General features: G+C 37.6%; 1 protein-coding gene across 1 annotated transcript in view; it reads right to left on the reverse strand.

Moving 5' to 3' along the window:
* The window catches only part of NELL2 (NEL-like 2 (chicken)), a 133,798-nt gene that overhangs the window by 35,144 nt on the left and 78,978 nt on the right, over positions 1–19,676 (reverse strand). Inside the window, exons 13-14 of the mRNA XM_009072914.1 lie at positions 3,590–3,712; positions 2,321–2,416 (exon numbers count right to left, since the gene is read on the reverse strand). Of these exons, the coding sequence (XP_009071162.1) occupies positions 2,321–2,416; positions 3,590–3,712 (219 nt within the window). The remainder of the gene's footprint in view (positions 1–2,320; positions 2,417–3,589; positions 3,713–19,676) is intronic.

Here is a 19,676-nt window from a genome sequence, read left to right on the forward strand (position 1 = left end):
AACTGTATGTTTTAAGTTAAAAACACCAGGATTCTTCAATACATCTTTAAATATGTGTAGCATAAACAGAAGTAATATGTGATTTTAAAGTAGATATGGCATCTTTACATAAATCCTCCCCCTCCTCTGTACGTGATCTCAACTGAAGATGTCTGGCTAGAAAAGATTACATCACCTTTGTAGAGACAGAGATGTTCAAAGGCAAGCATCCAGCATAAATTATTTGTACTATGAACACCTTGAATCACTTTAAGTCTAACGAGAAGTACCTTCAGGAAACTCTGCTGCATTCACTGGGAGTGAATATGTACTGTTTGAAGCTCCAGTTTTCTTTCAGGGCTGTATACAGCTGCATTTTTCTGACAATGCAGTCTCAGAACAAATCAGCTTTTGCTCATTATCAAGCAGGTAGCTCTTCCATTTACCATTCTAGTATTTTAGACTATATGTTTCAAAGCCATGCACAAGTAGATTACAATCCTATTCTGAGCATTAGTATCCGAATGAAGTGACCAGACCTGTACCCCTGTAGCTGAGCTCTAGCATTACCCTTTTCTACAGCAGGAAAATGTAAGCTGACCAGTGGAAGTTCACCAGGACAGAGCAGCTTCTCCTCACAAAGGTGACCTATGAAACTGGTTAGGAGCTGGCAAATTGGCTCCAGATCATAACAATGGTATCACTGTGATATCAGGTTGCTACCATGCAAACCTTACGTGAAATATTAGGATAAGGTATTCAGAAAGGCATCAGATGTGGTCCAAGCCTCTGCTCATTCTCTATGTGTTTCCTGAAGGGCAGGAAGGATGGGCAATTAGACCAGCAGTTGAGATGTTTTTGAAGGACATTTATGACTGAATGCACTTAATCTAACTTAAATTAGCTTAAGGTACTTGAACTTTCTGAACTGGGGACAGAGTGTTCCTGTGTTGTCCTCTAAAGAAGGGAGCAGAGACAGGACATCCAGGGATAATTCAGAAAAGCCTGTAAGATCTCTTCGATAGTGGATATTAAAATTCCCTATATAAAGAGGCTAAAACAAATATTCTTCCAGGCTACACATTTCAGATCGGAGTATAAAGCTGCAAAAGATTATTATGAACATTTAAACTGTACATGTCATATTTAGTTGAGAACAGGATAACTCTGAAAAGATCATATAAGATAACTACTACTAAAACAAATGAATTGTTTTGTTCTAAGCAAGAACAGTGTTAGAATACCCTAACCCTAACCCTAACTGAGATCTCAGTACCCTGTATCATGTTATTTGCAGTCTGTGAAACACTGAGCATTACTTGAAAACTTGCTCTTTTGACATTTTTCTAGAAACAGGATAAGCAATCAGGATGCTGCTTTTCATACAGCATCCCTCTTGTGCACTGTGCTTAATACCTGCTCAAATACAGAAGAATGAAAACAACTACATTTCTCACCTCTCAAATGGACCAGATAATACAGAATTCAGATCAGTCTGTGTTTTTCATTAAACTGGACATGTTTACAAGTCAGATGAAAGCAATACTTGCTCAAATGACCTCCTTTCCACTGTTTGGAAGATTTATTGAAGGCAATATAGAATAGCAACAATAGTCAAACATAGGTGGCAGACTGCCCTTTATTAGGCATACTGAAGCCAATTAACCTAAGCGAGCTTTCTCCCTTTACCTCCTGGAGGCATGTATGATTAGAATGCATTTTAAAATTCTGCAGCAATAAATAAAGGTCCTGAAACTATTCATTTGAACTTTGAGAAATTATTTACAGGCACTTGAGATGCTAAGTATTAAAATTCTACATACTCTGCTGGGCAATATAATTTGATTAGATCCAAGACTTAAAAGTTCTTGTGAAAGGAGGTAAAAGCAGTAGGAACACTGAAACCTGCCCTAACACTGAGTAAAGAAAGTTGAATTAGTCACAAGTCTTCAAATAAGATTTCAAGGGAAGGTGAGTTACTGAACCAGTAATACATTTACAGCACTGAACTAATCAGTTATTGGAATTTACTTCTAGATGTCAGATTATCTGTGATTTGTATGAGATACCAAAGGCCATTTGAGGTGAAAAGCAATAATATTACTAATTATGAAATATCAAACCCCAAGATGTCTTAATTCACATTCTAATTTTTGCAGTCCATGTGCTTTTAATTAGAATTGCCGTAATATATTCTCTTGGGAAGCATATAAGAAAAGTGAGTAACGTTTTAGTGGCAGCTTCCTCTTTCAGGGCACACACTTAAATACTCCTTTATTCCTGGATTACTTCAAACATCCTCCTTGGATTACCTTCACTGAAAATTAAGTTACAATCTTACCAGTTTCACAGCTGGGCCCAGTGAAGCCTTGTGGGCAGGCACACACGTTGGAAGCAATACAGGCTCCTCCGTTCCTACACCCATCTTTGCAAAATGCTGCAAAATGCAAAATCACAATATATGAGTAACAGAACTACACTCAGCAACCATGCAGGTGGCCACAGTCTGCTGGCAGGCTGGCATGGAACAATGTCCATGCAGCACTGAGTGCAGAGATTGCCTTCTCCTAAGGATAGAGGTCACAAAGAGATGGTTTATGGCCCCCCTGCCTCACTGGCCAGATGGGCTGACAAACTACAGAAGGAGATTAGAGTAAATAATCTGAAGACAACAGCTCCCATATGTGCTGCTTTGCATGCACTGGGAAGCAGTGAAAGGCAGCATCTTCCTAAGGAACAGACTCTTCCTAGGGCAGTGCTGGTCTTCTCTGTTGCTTAAATAAAGGCCTGAGCAAAATAGGTAGAAGTGAACGCTAAACTGTCTGGCTACTCAAGTACTTTATTAAGCAATTTGATAGAATCAATAAAATCGTTAAGTTTGTCTTAAGGGATTCTGAAGAACTTCAAAGCTTTTACCATTTACTGTTTTAAGTCAATCCCTGTATTTTTTCTTTGGCATTCCACAATCTGAGAAGCTGTGTGTACATATTTTGGTGCAGCATTCTCCAGATACAGTTGTGAATATGTGTATGCTTTGAAGAGTTGCTTCTGCAGACCCATCTCTCTGGGAGAGCATCTTTCTAAGACTAGAAACTAACTTCTAATGTTTACCACTGAATGAGAACGTTAAACATGAGACCATCTCACATGTAGTGAAGGTTTTGTGTGTCCATATCTACTGCTTTTCTCATTTACAATAAAAAGACACAACATACCAAACAACTTTCAGTTCACCCAAGCAAAAGAGCAAGCCATTATTAACCATGGACAATGTAGACCAACAGTATTTTCACAGCAGTAACTTTGGTAGCAACTGTGGACCTCCTCGAATGGTGTAGCATGTATAGAAACCGTTAACACAGAAATTAAACATAACTACTCAAAATTCTAGAGAATAATATCTATGTATGCATCATCCTCAAATTACTGTGAACTCTGACAAAGTCAATGTATATCTGACTATGAAGTTCTTACAGGTGCAGGACCCAAGTGTCTACCCTGGCATTTTGTTCTGTCTTTTTCAAGGCATGTTACCAGAACTGCATCAACTATGACAAAGTATCTCATCCAGTTCAAAGAGTGCTGAACCCTGGGGTTTCCAGCAGCTTACCTTTGCAGATAGTTCCATTCCCCGTGTAACCCGGTTTGCAGACACAGTTGTGGCCACCCACGGTGTTGAAACAGAGCGCGTTCTCATCACAGTTGTGCTGGTTTGTTTTACATTCATCATGCTCTGAAAAGGGAAACAAGAGTGGGATGGTCCTGAATTTATAAAAACACAACAAAATAAAAGCTTTATATAGGTTTCCATGCTAAAAAGAGAGAAATACAGTAGTAGTTACTAACAATAGGGCTATGTGAGCATGTAACCGTAGGATAGCCAGGGTATATATTTTAGCACATACCAGGGCAGCATAATTCCACTTCCATTAACAAGGAGCCACCATCATTACAGTTCCTATGTGGGCTACAGTGTTCTCATCAATATTTGCCAAAGAGCTGGCTAGCATATTGACAACCCATATGCTAGTTCTACTGTAAAATTTATTCATGCAGGTTTATCATATGTGGGATTCTGAGGGTTTCCTTCAGAAAGCTGACTAATGGTGTGAGACACATGCTCTAAACTGCAAAAGACAGAGTTAGCAGAAGGCAAGTCTTCAAAGTGTAGTCCGTGTTTTCCCTTCATTCAATACATACATAGCACTGTGTTTAGATGAAATTAATTACCCAAAACTAAAGGTCTGCCTGCTTTTCAAGGGAGTTCTGGCATGGCATGTCCTATCACTAAAGTGTGATGGATAAGACTCTTCAGTCTGGTGACTAGACTTAGACATACTGGGAAATTTGCCTTTTGGGAATAAATTAAGACTGGACAATATGATTTTGTGCTAATTTGCAATGAACTGCTTTAATCTGAAACCAAACTATATTTCATAAGTGTTTAGGTTATAGAACATTTTAATGTTTTAGTTTGTGTTTTTTAAGAAATGGTAAATGCAGTCTCAAGATAAGGTGCTCTAAAGCATCATTTCAGAATAATATATGAAAAGCTCTATTATTTTCAAAATATATTCTCTTACTCTGTAGCCATCAAAATAAAATGTTTCTATCAGAAAATGTTCTTTGCATTTTTGTTAAATCAACAGTATTTATCTATCCATAAATAATTTCAAACCCCTGAAATTTTACTTTCAGGAAAACCAGCTGTTAGGAGAACAGAAAGGCACCTAATTTTGATCAGCACACATGGACTAACCTTCATGGGATGTTTTCATTGCCATCATTCTGCCCAGGTTTTAGCAAGTTTTATTAGTGCAGCTTATGCCAGTTCTGGCTATCTGACACAAGTCTTAAATCTGGAATCAGATGCTCTTTCTTCCCCCACTTTTGGGGGAAAAACTGCTCTAAATCTTCCTCTTTATAAATAAAAAGCTGAAGTCTGCACATACCCCACAGAGTTGTCAGGAAAATTAATTTCTTAACATTTGAAAAGCACTGTGGAAATGTTCAACTTGCTATTTCAATAGTGGCCATAAACTGCTGGAGTATAAAACTAGCAGAATGGCACATCTCTAATCCATGAGCAGATGTAAATTTTCCTCTAGTAATGGCAAGTACCTGTTGTTAAAAGGAGGAAACATTCACCTCAATGTAACTAATAAATTGTAAATACTACACAGGTTTAATTTTATTTTGGTGGGTTTGTTGTTATTGAGTATTTATTTATTTGGGTTTTAATAACACTAACCTAATATCCCTCTTCTAGAAAGGACTTATGTGTCTCTCATATCACCAATCACACTCTCCTCAACCCTCACTGGATGTAGCAGAGCATGGGCTGCAGGCCTCTGCCCTCAAGCATGAGATTTAATTACTTTGCTCTCAGCATGAATGACAAAAATTGTTCTTGTTCACCAAATGATCCAGCACCTCTAAATTCCAGTTACGATATTTGACTCTGGCCTCCTAATGTGGTGAAATCTCTCATGCTGGCTGAAACATTATTTATGCTAAATCAGTCCAAAAAAGTAAAGAAAAATAAAATAATGATCATGCAAATTAGGTAAAAAGAGTTATCTGTATTGTAACAGTATCCTGGCTTTCTTAGTTTGTGCTAATATTATTATTTCATGTATGTATGATATGCTATTTAAATATTTATTATGTATTATTTTCTCATTTTTAAAGGTCTCATACAATGCACAACAGGAAAATATCTATGGAAATATGTGAAACATTATGCACCCAAGAGGACAAAATAGGTTGCAAAGTCATTGTCTTGGTATCTAGGGAGGTAGTGTCTGTACAGTACATCACACTGGTAACTGCTCAAATCACCAAATTTGACAAATTAAGTATCATCCTCAATGAAGAAGTGTAGCCATCTATCTCACACCGTAGGAATACAGAATCATCTCTGGCATGGATCTCTTTCCTAGGGATAAGAGTATGCTAGAGAAAAGCAGGTGATGACAGACAGTCATGCTAAGAAGAGCAGCACCACGTGTGGCTGCAGTAGCTGAGAAAGCCCATAAAGGCTTACAGTACCAGGGCAGTGGAGACCATTTGCACAGGTGTATTTCCATCATATGAAGAGATGACTGCCACACCTGAGTATATCTTCCTCCTATCTACTCTTTGGGCTAAGAAAAACTACTGAGTCTTTTTACAATGGATTTTCCTCAAAGCATACAATATCAATAAAATTAACTTTCTACCAGCTAAGTAACAGGACTTGGATTCAAAGATAATATGCCTGGTTTGCACTGTATATAAGAAGATTTGGGGTTTCTTATCCTCCTGTAAGAAAGTTTATGGAGGATGCTTGCTAACACTTCTGTACAAACTGTACCAAAACAGCCAGCACTTCTACTTCTGTGGTTATCTGCTCAAACTTCAGCTCTATTTTTATTGAAATCACATATCAGCAACTCATGAAAATTCATGGTCTGATAAAAGATTCTTGGATTGAAATTTACATGTCATTTTTAGGAGGAAAATGTTTCAGAATAAGAAGAAATTTTGTGATTCAATTAAAGGAGAAGAAATTTTTAAATGATAGGAATGAAAAAATTAAAAAAAAAGAATCAGGGTGGTTTACAGTCAATCTAGATTTGTTTCTCTGTATCATCTCAGTTTAGTTTCTTTAGTAACATACTTAAAACCATTTAAACATAGTGTTTCTTTATATTTATTCTTACAGTAACACCTAACAAAGCAGTCAGCTTACACTTCAGGACTGGTTCTTTTATGGACTGATTACATGGTTAAACTACACCTGAAAAAAATCCTGTACATAAAACATGTCACTACATCTACTCTTCCAGCACATGGCACACTATCCACACCAATTTAAAGAGAGCATCAGAATCAACTTTTTCACTGGTAATAACAAGATAGACTTGTAACACGATAAATTAACAATAACAAGACAGCTTTATTAAAGACAGAAATACTTATTTTTAATAAAAAGCATGGTGTCCTGTGTATCTAATTCTTCACTAATTCATGCTTATCATTATGGTTTCTTTTTTAAATGAAACACTTAGAAAGTCACCATAAATAGAGGAGAAAATTGCAGAGACTGAGTTCAGCAATCTTAAATATCTAATCATGAAATGTAGAAACAGATAGGATCATGCACTACAAAGAAGCAAAAAAAAAAATTATAAAAGAATCATTAAACAGAACCAGGAATATGGTTTTTAAGTTCCAAAACCAGTATAGAAACATTTTTTGCCTTATTTGGCAATGTTAAAATTTTATTTCTGATGCTGCAAGAAGCAACACTGAGGACATTTATTTCAAGCATCTTTAGAAATCACATGACACACTTAATGAAAGTTCTGTATTTATTTCACTCCATACCATAATAAAGATGAGGATAGGCCATGCACAATAGTATTACAGAGGCAAAGAAATACAAATTACCTTTGCAGAGAGATTTTAATGATTAAAAAACCTGAATTTGCATAAACATCTTGTATAAAGACCAAATGCACTGTTTCCAATGATGACTTGTAAAGCTTTATTATCTAATATACCTAAACTCCATTTTGCACTCTTCAGGGCTTTATGCTCAACAGTGTAAAATTAATAAATTTTCTGTTTTGGGAATCAAATTAAGTTTTAAATACACTATTTATAGTGACTAAAGTGTCTCTGGAACCAGGTGTTTCTAGATATAGAAAAAAATTTCAACTCCAATATTTGCTATCCCTTCACTGTAATAACAATAGTAATAGCAAATGCATATGAATGTCCCATTAAATAGCTCTTATGACACAGATGACTTAAAAAGGCAAAAAATTATGTGATGATGCATTCATTCACTTCAGCACATATGTGTGTGCAGAAAATACATTATATACACACAAATACATATATACATACATATATATACATGTGCCTACAGTAAGGGTGATGTACCTTATTTTACTTTGATTAATTTTGAAATATCACTCTAGAATATAGTTTGCTTGACAAAAAATTTTACTTCAGAAGGGTTTCTAGGGTGAAGACTGCTGGCATAAACTGAGCAGGACCCACTAGATACTGTGATGTATGTCAATGCAATGACAGCTGGGGACCTGTCTTACCAAATGTATTATCTATGCAGAAATTCTTGCTGAACTTAGGAAAATTTAACATGCTGTTCACAAGGTGTGTCACCTGCCTCCTCATTAGCACTATGCAACATCAGCCCCTATCCTTCCTACTGTGTATTTCATTATTAAAAATAAACTAAAGTCTGTATAGCATTTCCTACTTGCATACTGCAAGCATTCCTGATACTTGCCTTGTGCATCCAAATTCTGCAAATGTCTAAGAAAAATACCACAACAATAAACACAATCCAGTCCAACAGCAAACAGGAAAGCTGAGTTACACCACTTACTTAGGGGTAAAGAACATTATGCTGGCAGTTTTCCTGAACCATCCACTACCAGCACTGGAAAAATAAGAGCTGAGACCACATTTAAGGTGCCGAAATTCACAGAAGTTCCCTAAAATAGAAATAAGATATATCCCTGCAATTGTAATCTTGTCACATGATGCAACAGATATTCACTGCTGAGTGAAGAACTTTTGGACCAAGATTAAATGAAAATAATTTAAATAAAGAGAATATATTAGGCATTTCATCGTTTTGATACCTTCACCTCATGAACTTTCATACTTTCAGCCTTCTCTCTCCTTCCTATTGATTTGGTATAGATCCATAGAACCATGGTGCTCAGCTGGCCATCTCACATGGCAGTGACAACACGTAAGAGTTACATGAATTACCAAAAGCCAACACACTTAAATCCCCATGTACAGTTTGTCTTAATTACAAGGGAGTTTTTTTCCTCCTATAGTTCATGCATGAGACAAAAAATAAAAGTAATTATATGTGTAGTATGGAAGACTCATTCCATTAAGATCATTTGGGAAATGACAGATGGTTAATTTCTTTAAGACTACATATTAACTCATTTAAACTCTAATTGGCAGGGTTACTTAAAGTCTCAGTATAGGCACAATATTTTCAAAGTAAATGCTGAAAATGTATTGAATTATGCTATTTGCTGGAGAATATTCAAAGAAGGCCATTGAAACTGGTGAAGGGAAAAGAAATCAAGTCTTATGAGGAGTGTCTGAGGGAACTGGGGTTGTTTAGCCTGGAAAGAAGGAGGCTCAGGGGACTTTATCACTCTCTACAACTACCTGAGAGGAGGTTGTAGACAGGTAGGGGCTGGTCTCATCTCCCAAGTAACAAGTGACAGCACAAGAGGAAATGATCTCAAGTTGCACCATGGGAGGTTTAGATTAAATATTCTTCACTGTAAGGGTTGTCAAGCACTAGAACAAGCTGTCCAGTGAAGTTTGTATTTTCTATATATTTATGTAAAATTTTTGGATTGCTATTCCCCAATTCATGTTTCTACAGATATTCCTTAATTCAAATGCAAAATGGAACCCATGTTTTAATCACTTATAGAGTTACCACCACAGTTTACTCTTATTTAATGCTGGAGTCCTTAATCATTAATGACCACCAGCAGCTGTCCTCAGTTTGAAGCTGGGGATTCCCAAAAGCCAGGTCTCCTACAATAGCCTGTTTTCCACTAATCCTATTACTTGATTGATTTTTATCTTCATCCACTCCCATATATCCATGCTGCTCTTGGTCTTAATTTTCTAATTCTTTCTTCAGTGCAGCCATAAACAAAAATTTCTGTAGATCTGTGCTCAGAATTTTCCTACTTTTTTTCATTTAATTGTGTAGCCAACAAAAATAACACTGGCATGTGCATGTTCTCTTTTCCAGGTCTGTTTAGAGAAATGCTGCTTCTGTCTGTAATTACTTAGCCCATTGTTGTTCTTCAGGGAGAACAGCTGTCTATTTCCCTCTTTCATCCATCAGATTATTTACTTATTCTATATTTGGCATTAATATAGTAAAAAAGGAAAAATAATACAACTGTAATGAAACCTTAGGAAGAAAATAATCTGGGGGATATGTCCAAGATCTATATCCATAAGAGAAAACCTCAGAACTACATCTTAGTTATACTACTAGGAAGATATAAGAGGGAATCTATATTACTGGCAATTATTTATGTAGGGTTAAAAGCAACTGAAAAAACACTAAATCAAGAAGAAGGAACAAGCATGAATTCTCCTTGCATTGGCTTGCGATGCTAGAAGGGCTTTGGAGAAAGCTCCAAGATGGTTGTAGCTCTGACAATACTTGAGACAGGTATAAACAGAGCTGGACTTTTAGAACTGTATGATATGTTTCACAAGAAACCAAATCCTGACACTGTGATAATGAAATCCATTCCTTTATCAAGGTAGATAACAGAAGAAAGATCCTGGGACCAAAAATACGTAGAGAAATACTGCATATTTATATGTAAATATAACTTCAAAAAATACACAACATTCTAATCCTAGTTAACACTAATTTTTTTAAAACTTAGACTAAGAATCTTTTCAGTTTTATGTATTATTTCACAACAGACTTTCTTCTAAAGAAAACTATTTCACACACCAAAGCCCTACTCTTTACTTTAAGACTATTTTCTTCGCACAAAATCTCCTTTATTTTTCGGTTATTCTTGTTCTGGATTTTTCTCCTAGACTGATGGAATACATAACTCAGCTTTAAGTCTCACTTCAAAAAGGACAGTGAGTTGCTGAAGCATGCCCAGCAAAGGTCAACAAGGTTCATAAAAGGTGTAGAACATATCGTATAAGGAGCAGCTGAAAGTTGGGTTTGTTTAGTCTTGAGAAGAAGTGGCTCAGGCTCACCACTGTTAGAGTAGGGGGTGGTCTCTTCTGCGAGAGAAGCCCATAAAAATCCATAATGGATTTTATGGCTTTAAGCAGGGCATATTCTCCTCTAGGATTCAACTTCTAAAGCCTTACACATGACTTGAATGTTGACCAGTCCACCTTTCCTGTGGTATCTGCACACCAAGAAGTCTTTGCAAAGATCTCTTGGAACACAGGAAAGACAAAGATACACTAGGTCGTCCTAGCCATAAAAGACAAGTTGATGGATAAAATACATATTTCAAGGCAGGTCTTTACTCACTCCACCTTCCTCCACAGCACTTCAGCAAATCACTTAAACTTTCTTAAACTCACATAAATTTCATCATCCTCAAAATGCATTTTGTAATTGTGATTTTCATTGAACAATACATATTTTTGCAAAATACACTCCTCTCATGGAGGCTTCTATTGTAATACTAACCAGTGTTAATTCTTGTAACATCCGTGAATTTTGATACTTTTCAATCAGTTAGGCAGAGTAAATATATTGAAGAATATTTTGCCTGACAGCTGAAGTTAAAAAAGCTTTAATTTATCTCCACTTTCCTTAACATCTGCCATTTCTTATATCCCCTCTTGAACAGAAAAGTTTAAGGGAAGGATTTTCTAAAGCACTTAGCATAGTCCTAACTGTTTCCCCTAAAGGAACATCTGTAACTCCCACTGATTACAATGGCAGGACTGTAATGCAAATGCAAAATGATTTTGAAAATCCCACCTTAAGAGATCTCAGTCTAGACATGAGGTCTGTAACCTTGTCACCCACTTCTTTTTTGCCTTAATTCAAACTGATCTCTTAATATCTTGCCTCTTTTACAAATGACATTTTAAAATGAGGTTTCTATCTTTTAACACATATTTCATCGTGCAGACTTTTTTTTTTTTTTTTTTTTTAGTCAGATGCATTATTTGTTCCTAGGTAAATCTTATTTAATTCCAACTTGTATTGTACAAGAAACCTCCCAGGCACTTATGATAAACTGATGCTTTCAGAATCTTTTATTATCTTGTCAAAATTCTATATCCATAGCAGTGCTCCCTGCTATATTGCTAGTAGAATAGCCAGTCTAGAGCTCAAATACAATTTCCTCAGCCAACTGAAAAATGTTTATTTTACTTCTTCTCCTAATTCCAACCCTTTTTATTTACTGTTTCCTTACCAAAAGGCTGAATGTCATAACAAGTCTGCCACCAGCAATAGATACCCACTGGATATTTGGCTTCCATCCTGCATGTATTTCTGTTACAGAAATAAAGTTGGAAAGCTCTCTGAATGCTGTTGAGGCTCATAACTTGCTGCCTGTTCTCATATTTCACTAGTAACAACTCACAGGACCAGAGGGCTCCACAAAAACACCTTTGAACACTTTTTCAGCACAGACTTAACAAGAGGTTGGATATACACAATGGGACAGAAGAAAGATGTCTCAGCAATCAAGTACTGGTCAAAGGTGGTTTGATAAAATAGAAATGTACTCAAAGCTCAAGCAGCTGATGCTTTTCTTCTGTTCCTTTTGGGACAGCATCACGACCAGGGTTTGTCAAGATATTCCAGTTACAACAATGCAGTACCACTACCAAGGTCAGCACTTGACTGGTGAAGACTACGAGAGGCACCACAGTGGTGGATGAAATGTTGCTGTTGAACTGATCCTGCTCTTGTCTGCAGGAACCTGGACCAACTTACCTAACCATAAATATTAGGAAACACATGGGGTTTTTTCATCCTCACATGCAGGAAGAAGAGTGATATATTTGCAAGCTCCAAACTTATTAAAAACACATGAAGAAATTAAAACAGATTACTCTTAATGGGTCTTCACCTATCCAGAAATCAATCTTTTTGTCTTGAATAGGACTGTGAATTGATCCCTGCTTTGAAAAGTGTCAAATCTTTATCTCTGGGTGGTTTTTTAAATGCACTGCCATTAAAAGATTCTACTATGTGTTTCCAAAGCCTAAACATCGAAGTTAACACTGTGTGACAGCTGGTGTGTTCCACACTCATCACATTTACTGGTCTGTAACAGGGTAAATGACACAATTACCTGCTGTAATTACTGTTGCTGACAATATATTTTCCCTGGTGATTGGTCTGTGTGACTCAGAGCTGCTTATCTTTGTCAGTTTAGTCCAAATCTCTATTTGCATGTGACTTGGGCATTAACTTATGAAGTATTTACAAATTAGTTCCAATATCTGCCAAGACAGATATTTTGGATAGTATACATTCATCTTTTATTGCACAACTAAGCAGTCTACCACTCTAGTACTATTTTGCATTAGAACATAAGTATTCACAGTGAAATTCTGTACCCATTTAAATTAAATGTGCCTTTCTTTTAATAACACAGTGGAAGGGAAAGACACTAAAACAGGTGAATACAATAAAGGGACATAATGCAAATAAATAAGGAAATTGACATTTTCACAAAATGCTCATTCCCAAAGAAAAACATGATTAAAAAAAAGGGATTAAATATTAAGATGCTTAATTCTCATTGCCTTCTTGTGATAATTTTAAAGAACACCTACAGAAAACAACAGTGTCATTATGTGAATTACAGGCTAATCAAGCTAGCTTGGTGAAAATGTTTTCCTAGAATACGTTTTATTTTTAAAATATAAAACAGAAACAAATCCTTGTACCATTTCTCATAACAATATACTTCATAGGATGTGAAAAGACTGCAGCATATAAGAACAGCAGGAAATAGATATGGTCTTTTTAAGAGTATTTGGAATCTTGTCAGAAAGAAAAAATACGCCTACAAACAGTCCTACAAACCATTTAGCTAGAGCAATTTCCTATTTTATTGCTAAACTTGTTGACAGAGCTCTTGGCTCTTGAGAGAAACATCAAGATTTTCTAAGTTTTTTTGGTTATTTGATGGGGAGGGCCTCAATTTTTGTACAACTGACTACATAAGATGTAAAGGGGACCGATTTCAAGAAAATATTTATTATCATTTCTGAAATAATTTGCATTTACAGTTTTCTAATTCAGTCTTGAAGATGCCACAAAACCACTAGCATTTTTTAAAAAGAAACAAAAGGATAAAAAAAAAGGACAAGACAGACCTGTTCTGTGTATTGAGAATGTCCTTGGGAAAAATATGAAGTATCTTTTATAGACACAGTCCTTTCAGAAACATTTCCTCACAAAATGCAACTTCACTAACAAAAGTGAAATTTCACCCAAAAACCTTGCGATTATATTGTACAGCAGCACAGCACAGCTAGCAATGCTTCCCTTTGTATCAAAGAGACTTCTCAAATTACTTATGATTTTGCCAGTCTTCCTTGGGGCATCAGCAGATCACAACCCTAAGGATGGATTCCAACATGTAAGTGGTATTTGTTCCTTCTTGCTGACCCTGACTACTGTAGAGAGGTCTTGCCAATCACTATGTCACCTTTATTCACTTAGATGAGCTGGCAAACACTGACAGTAAATTCAGGAACTGAAACCAGACACAATTAGAAGTGCAGAAGAAGTGTGAGTTTAGCTTCCACACTATGCATTTGTGCATGACCAGCTACTGCCTTGCTGCAGAATCATCAGCACATTTCAGTGTGAATCAGAAGTTACATGCAGAACTAAAAATATAAGCTTTTCTTTGGGACTACGCATAGGAACACAGACCTCAGATGAGTCACTGAAGTGGATAAGTCCAATACGTTTACTTTGTGCACCAACACATTTCAAGGTAGATTTCAGCACAGTTCTACACGCAAAGAACAACCAGCAAGGATGCAACTCCTGCTGTGGTCGAGGGGTCTGTACCACAAGAAAGCAGTTTGATGCAGCAATACAGTTTTGTAAGTCAAGAATTATTAGTCCAAAAGACTGACAAAAGGGAACAATATTGACAAAGATGTATTGCAGAGACAAACCTAGAAAGCATTTGTCCAAGAAGATGACATACCAAATTATGACTGACAGTATAAAACATGAGTTAAGGAAACAGTCTTCCATTTAGCATCAAGCAGATTAATTTCATAAACATTTCAAGAAAATCAAAGGACACTTCTAAGTTGTTTCAGAAATCAGTAATTACTGAATATGCCATGTGGCATGCAGTGGGAAGCAAACTGCAAAGAATTCCATGCTCACAGATAGTCTGAACAGAAATCATTCAGGGATTCCTATCTACCCAAACAGAAAAATTCCATATTCATTCAAAGAAAAAAATGACAGCTCTAATATTAATAGAAAAGGTTTCTGAAGCCCTGGACAATATTAAAAAATATCTCCTCTTAAAGATCTCTCCTCTTATGACTCTTGACAGACAGTTTTCTTATCCCCTGCCTTTTCTTACAGCTCTGTTATTTTAGATTGAAAGTTTTTCAACAGTAGAATGCCAAAAGACAGACAGAAATGATATCCATATATCCATATCCATATATCCACTATCCTTAAAATCTGGCTAGTTTGCATCGTGGCTATAGACACCTTGATTTTACTGTAAATGTGCAGAAAACCACTGACTTCAATACAACATGACCACACAACCTTAAATAACTCCACTCTTCTTTTCTTTAAGACTGCCTTGCCTCACACAGTAGCTCCAGTCTCTCACTGACCTTGGTTGGAGTCCCTCTGAGAACAGGCTACACTCCCCCTGCATGAGGCAATCACCAGCTGGCTCAGACATGATAGATGTGAGCCATCCAACTTCCCTCACTTCTGGCTCCTTCAGTGAGACAGCAGCAGATTCTCATCGTCTAAGCCAGACAGATCTTTATGACTTCAAACAAACTGTCCTCAGGGCTGCCTACTGTGTTTCCTGATCCTTGTAGTCTATCTTTCACAGTCTGTGATTATCCACAGAAGGATGGACCAGGGGAGGTCCAGCTGTGAAAGGATGTCATGTTCCAGTTAATTAGTACCTGCCATCCTCTTGCTACCATCATCGTAATTCCCATAAACCACCATTACCATCCAGTAATGGGATGAATAGATGAAGTTTCAACCAGACAGCACACCACAGAGTCTCTCACAGTGTCCTTCTGAACAAAATGTCCAGCATACAGCTGGATAAACACACCGTGAAATGGGTGGCTCACAGGTTGGGCACAAAGGTTATAGTGAATGGGATTACATCAGGCTGGCAACATAGTCACTAGTTCTGTAGGGCTCCACCCTAAGGCCCAGTGCTCTTTGACATCTTCATAAACTACTTGGATGCAGGACTTGAAGGGATACTAAACAAGTTTGCAGACAATACAAAACTGGGATTAGCTGTTGACTCCCCTGAAGGCAAAGAGACCTTGCAGAGACACTTTGATAAATTAGAGGGCTAGGCTGGATTCTGCACCTGGGGCAGTGTAACCCTGGCTGTATGTACAGACTGAGGATTGAGAGGCTGGAAAGTAGTGCTACAGAAAGGGACCTGGCACGTTAAATATGAGTCAACAGTGTGCCCTGGCAGCCAGAAGGGCCAACTGTGTCCTGGGGTGCATCAGGCAAGGCAGTGCCAGCCAGTCAAGGGCGGTGATTGTCTCACTCCGCACTGGTGTGGTCACACCTTGAATATAGTGTGCAGTTTTGGACACCACAATGTAAGATCTTAAGCTATTAGAGAACATGCAAAGGAGGGCACTGAATATGGTGAAAGGCCTTAAGGGGAAGCTGTATGAGGAGTAGCTGAGGTCACTTGGCCTGTCCAGTCTGGAGAAGAGGAGACTGAGGGGAGACCTCATCACTGTATACAACTTCCTTGCAGAAGCAAGTGGAGGAGCAGGCACTGACCGCTTCTCTCTGGCAACCAGTGACAGGACTGGAGCCACTGGCCTTCAGGTTTGTCACGGGAAGTTCAGGTTAGGAAATGGTTCTTCAGCCAGAGGGTGGTTGGGCACTGGAACAGGCTCCTCAGGGAAGTGGTGACAGCACCAAGCCTGATGGAGTTCAAGAAGCATTTGGACAATACTCTCAGGCATGTCCTGTGCAGCACCATGAGTTGGACTCCATGATCCAAGGAGTAATGGATTCAAACGGAAGGAGGGGAAGTTTAGGTTAGATATTAGAAAAATGTCTTTTACTGTAAGGGTGGTGAGACACTGGCACAGGTTGCCCAGAGATGTGGTAGCTGCCCTGACACTGGCAGTGTGCAAGGCCAGGCTGGATGAGGCTTTGAGCAACCTGATCTAGTGAGGAGGTGTCCCTGCCCATGGCAGGGAGGGTTGGGACTGGATGATCTGTAAGGTCCATTCCAAGCCTTAAATTCTATGATTCTATGATCCTTGTGGGTCTGTTCCAACTCTGAATATTCTGTGATTCCACATATTCTTCATCTCTTGGACTTAAAACTTTTCTAAAGAAAAACAGCAGCTGTTTGGTTTCTGGCAATTCTGGGTGCAGTTCAGCTCCCAGTATCCATGTGTGTGTTTCTGGGCAGGATTCCACAGCATAAACACATGCCTAGCTAACGTATAAATCCAGACTGGTACCTCATGGATATCCAAGACATCAGCAAAGGTTGTAACACAAGGCTCTACAGGAAGACTGTAACAGCTGCTGAAGAGCAAGTAGGACACACTACGGCATCCAAAAAGTTACTAGACAAGGACTGGGCAACCAGATCTTTCTGTAAACATCTAAGCTCCCATTTCAGTCAGTGTAATCTATGGAAGTCAGAAAGTACAAAGTAACTACCTAACATGGGATTAAGTTGCCAACAGATAGAAGCTCAAACACATGGAAAGAGGTAATGTACTCTGCTTGTAACCAGCAGAACTCAAAAACTGCAAGACATAAGTTTGGGCTTGGATCAGATCTGCTCATCCCATCATGCTGATTGCCTAGAACCTGTAAATAGACAACTGTGTTGAGTCCAGCTGAATCTTTGACTTCTGTCGTTTGCAATGTGAGCTTAGATGGAGAGATGTACATCAGGGTGTCTTAACTGCAAACTGAATTCCACCTCCTGTGTCAACATCAGTAAAATTCTAACATGAAGAGTCAATGTAAAATTAGCTATGGAATGAATAATTCATTTAGTGCTGTATGATTTGTCAGAATTTTCAATTTTTACAATATACTGTGGCAATTCTGCTATACCCCTACAACTCTACTTTCCAATCATATTGTACTGACACAGCACATAACTGCACTGTAGAAGCTGCCAAGGGACACTGGATGATTGAAAGCTGCTGAGGGGTTCAGAATGCTGAGAAACAGGAGGTACACTGGATGCCTGTTGTAAAACTGTGATATAAATATCAAGCAATGTTAATGCTTGGAAATATTGCAATTTCAGAATTTTGATATAAAAGAAAGAGCTCGCTCTGATATAGTTTCAAACTGAGTATATTCTCAAGCTGATGTCTGTACCTCCTTGTATATATTGAAAAATTCCTCATCACACTAAGAATGCAAAATATATTCCTTGTAGAACAAAATAATCAATTCTGATATCTGCTTCTGCAGAAAGACAGATTTTAAACAGCATACAAAAACTGCAGTAATGCTAAATAGTCTTGCTTTTGATATCATACCTTTTGCCATCTTCTGTTCCTAAGGCCAACAGGGAATCTAACATTGCAAGATATAGATATACAGACACACATATACCAAATAATCCATACATATATATATACACTTGGTAAAAGAATGATTTCTGTAAAAGAATTAAGCGTTCAATACTGAATTCATGACATTCATGTCTTTGTCAAGGGAATACATTTTCCCTTTAACAACTCAAATCCTGTTCTACCAAGGACCCTTTAAAAATGTGTTGCATTTTGATCAGCTGAGAAATCCATCCTGTTATAATTGCATAGCCAGATGAACAGTTGTTATGAACTGGGTCAGTAACCAAGGAGAAAATGGGACCTAAAAAGTATCCTCTAGGAAAAAAATAATGTTCTCATTCCAAGTTGAAATAGCCTCCAAAGTAAGTTGTCAAGGATAACCCAATTCAATCTAAATAAAGCATAAATGAGTTCAGTTGTATAAGATACAGCAGATATATAAAAATGACTTGTGTTGTTATCCTAGTAATGTGGTCGCATAGCAACAAGCTCAGTCTGAGTGATCATTCCTTTATTAGCTTTGTGAATTATTGTACAGTTAGAAAGTGGATATTGGGGAGAATTTATCCTGAAAGAAGATTGAGAGCTTCATGTAGGCTGACATACTATAAAGCAGAATGGAAACTGGGCCAAGTAATAGAAACTAGAATCAAATAGGCTTTGAGTTAAAAATGCTCCATGCACACAAGCTGATTTCTATAGTGTTTATTACTAACAGCAACCCTGGCAGTATAGCTGGACACCACTGCCCCAGTGGAGTTTGGATTGCACTGTATGATATTGCATGTGCACACACATTACTTCTAATGAAATTGGGGGCAGGGGGAGGGAGGAGCAAGGAGAGGTGTCATCAAAATCAGAGATGGGGAGACAGATGGTTCATCTGGCCCACATCATTATATTCTCTGATGGTTTGCTGACTAAAACATTTCCTTACTCAAGCTGTGGTATGTTACTCCAGTGATGTAACAACCAGTCCCTGTCAGTTGCTTGTTTATTGCTCTGTCCCTTGCACCATATTGCACAACTATTCTGTCTCTATTTAAACATAGTCAACTAGCTCAGCTGTTCTACAAGCTGCAGAGTTTGAGAAAACCTTGAAATGTTGCTTCATTCAAAATAATTCAAAAATAAGTCAATGGAAATAAATAGGAAGAAATTAGCTTTTTTATTGTCATCATGCGGCACATTTTAAAGTAGCAAAACTGGGACACTATAAACTGTGACTTATGGTTTAAGTCTATGACTATACTGACTAATCTGAGGTCAAATACTACTTTGTTAATTTCTTTGCAGCAGTGAAGGGTAAAGGATATACAGTAGTGCTGAAG

This window comes from Acanthisitta chloris, unplaced genomic scaffold (genome assembly GCF_000695815.1).
Source record: "Acanthisitta chloris isolate BGI_N310 unplaced genomic scaffold, ASM69581v1 scaffold2044, whole genome shotgun sequence".
Taxonomy (NCBI): Eukaryota; Metazoa; Chordata; class Aves; order Passeriformes; family Acanthisittidae; genus Acanthisitta; species Acanthisitta chloris.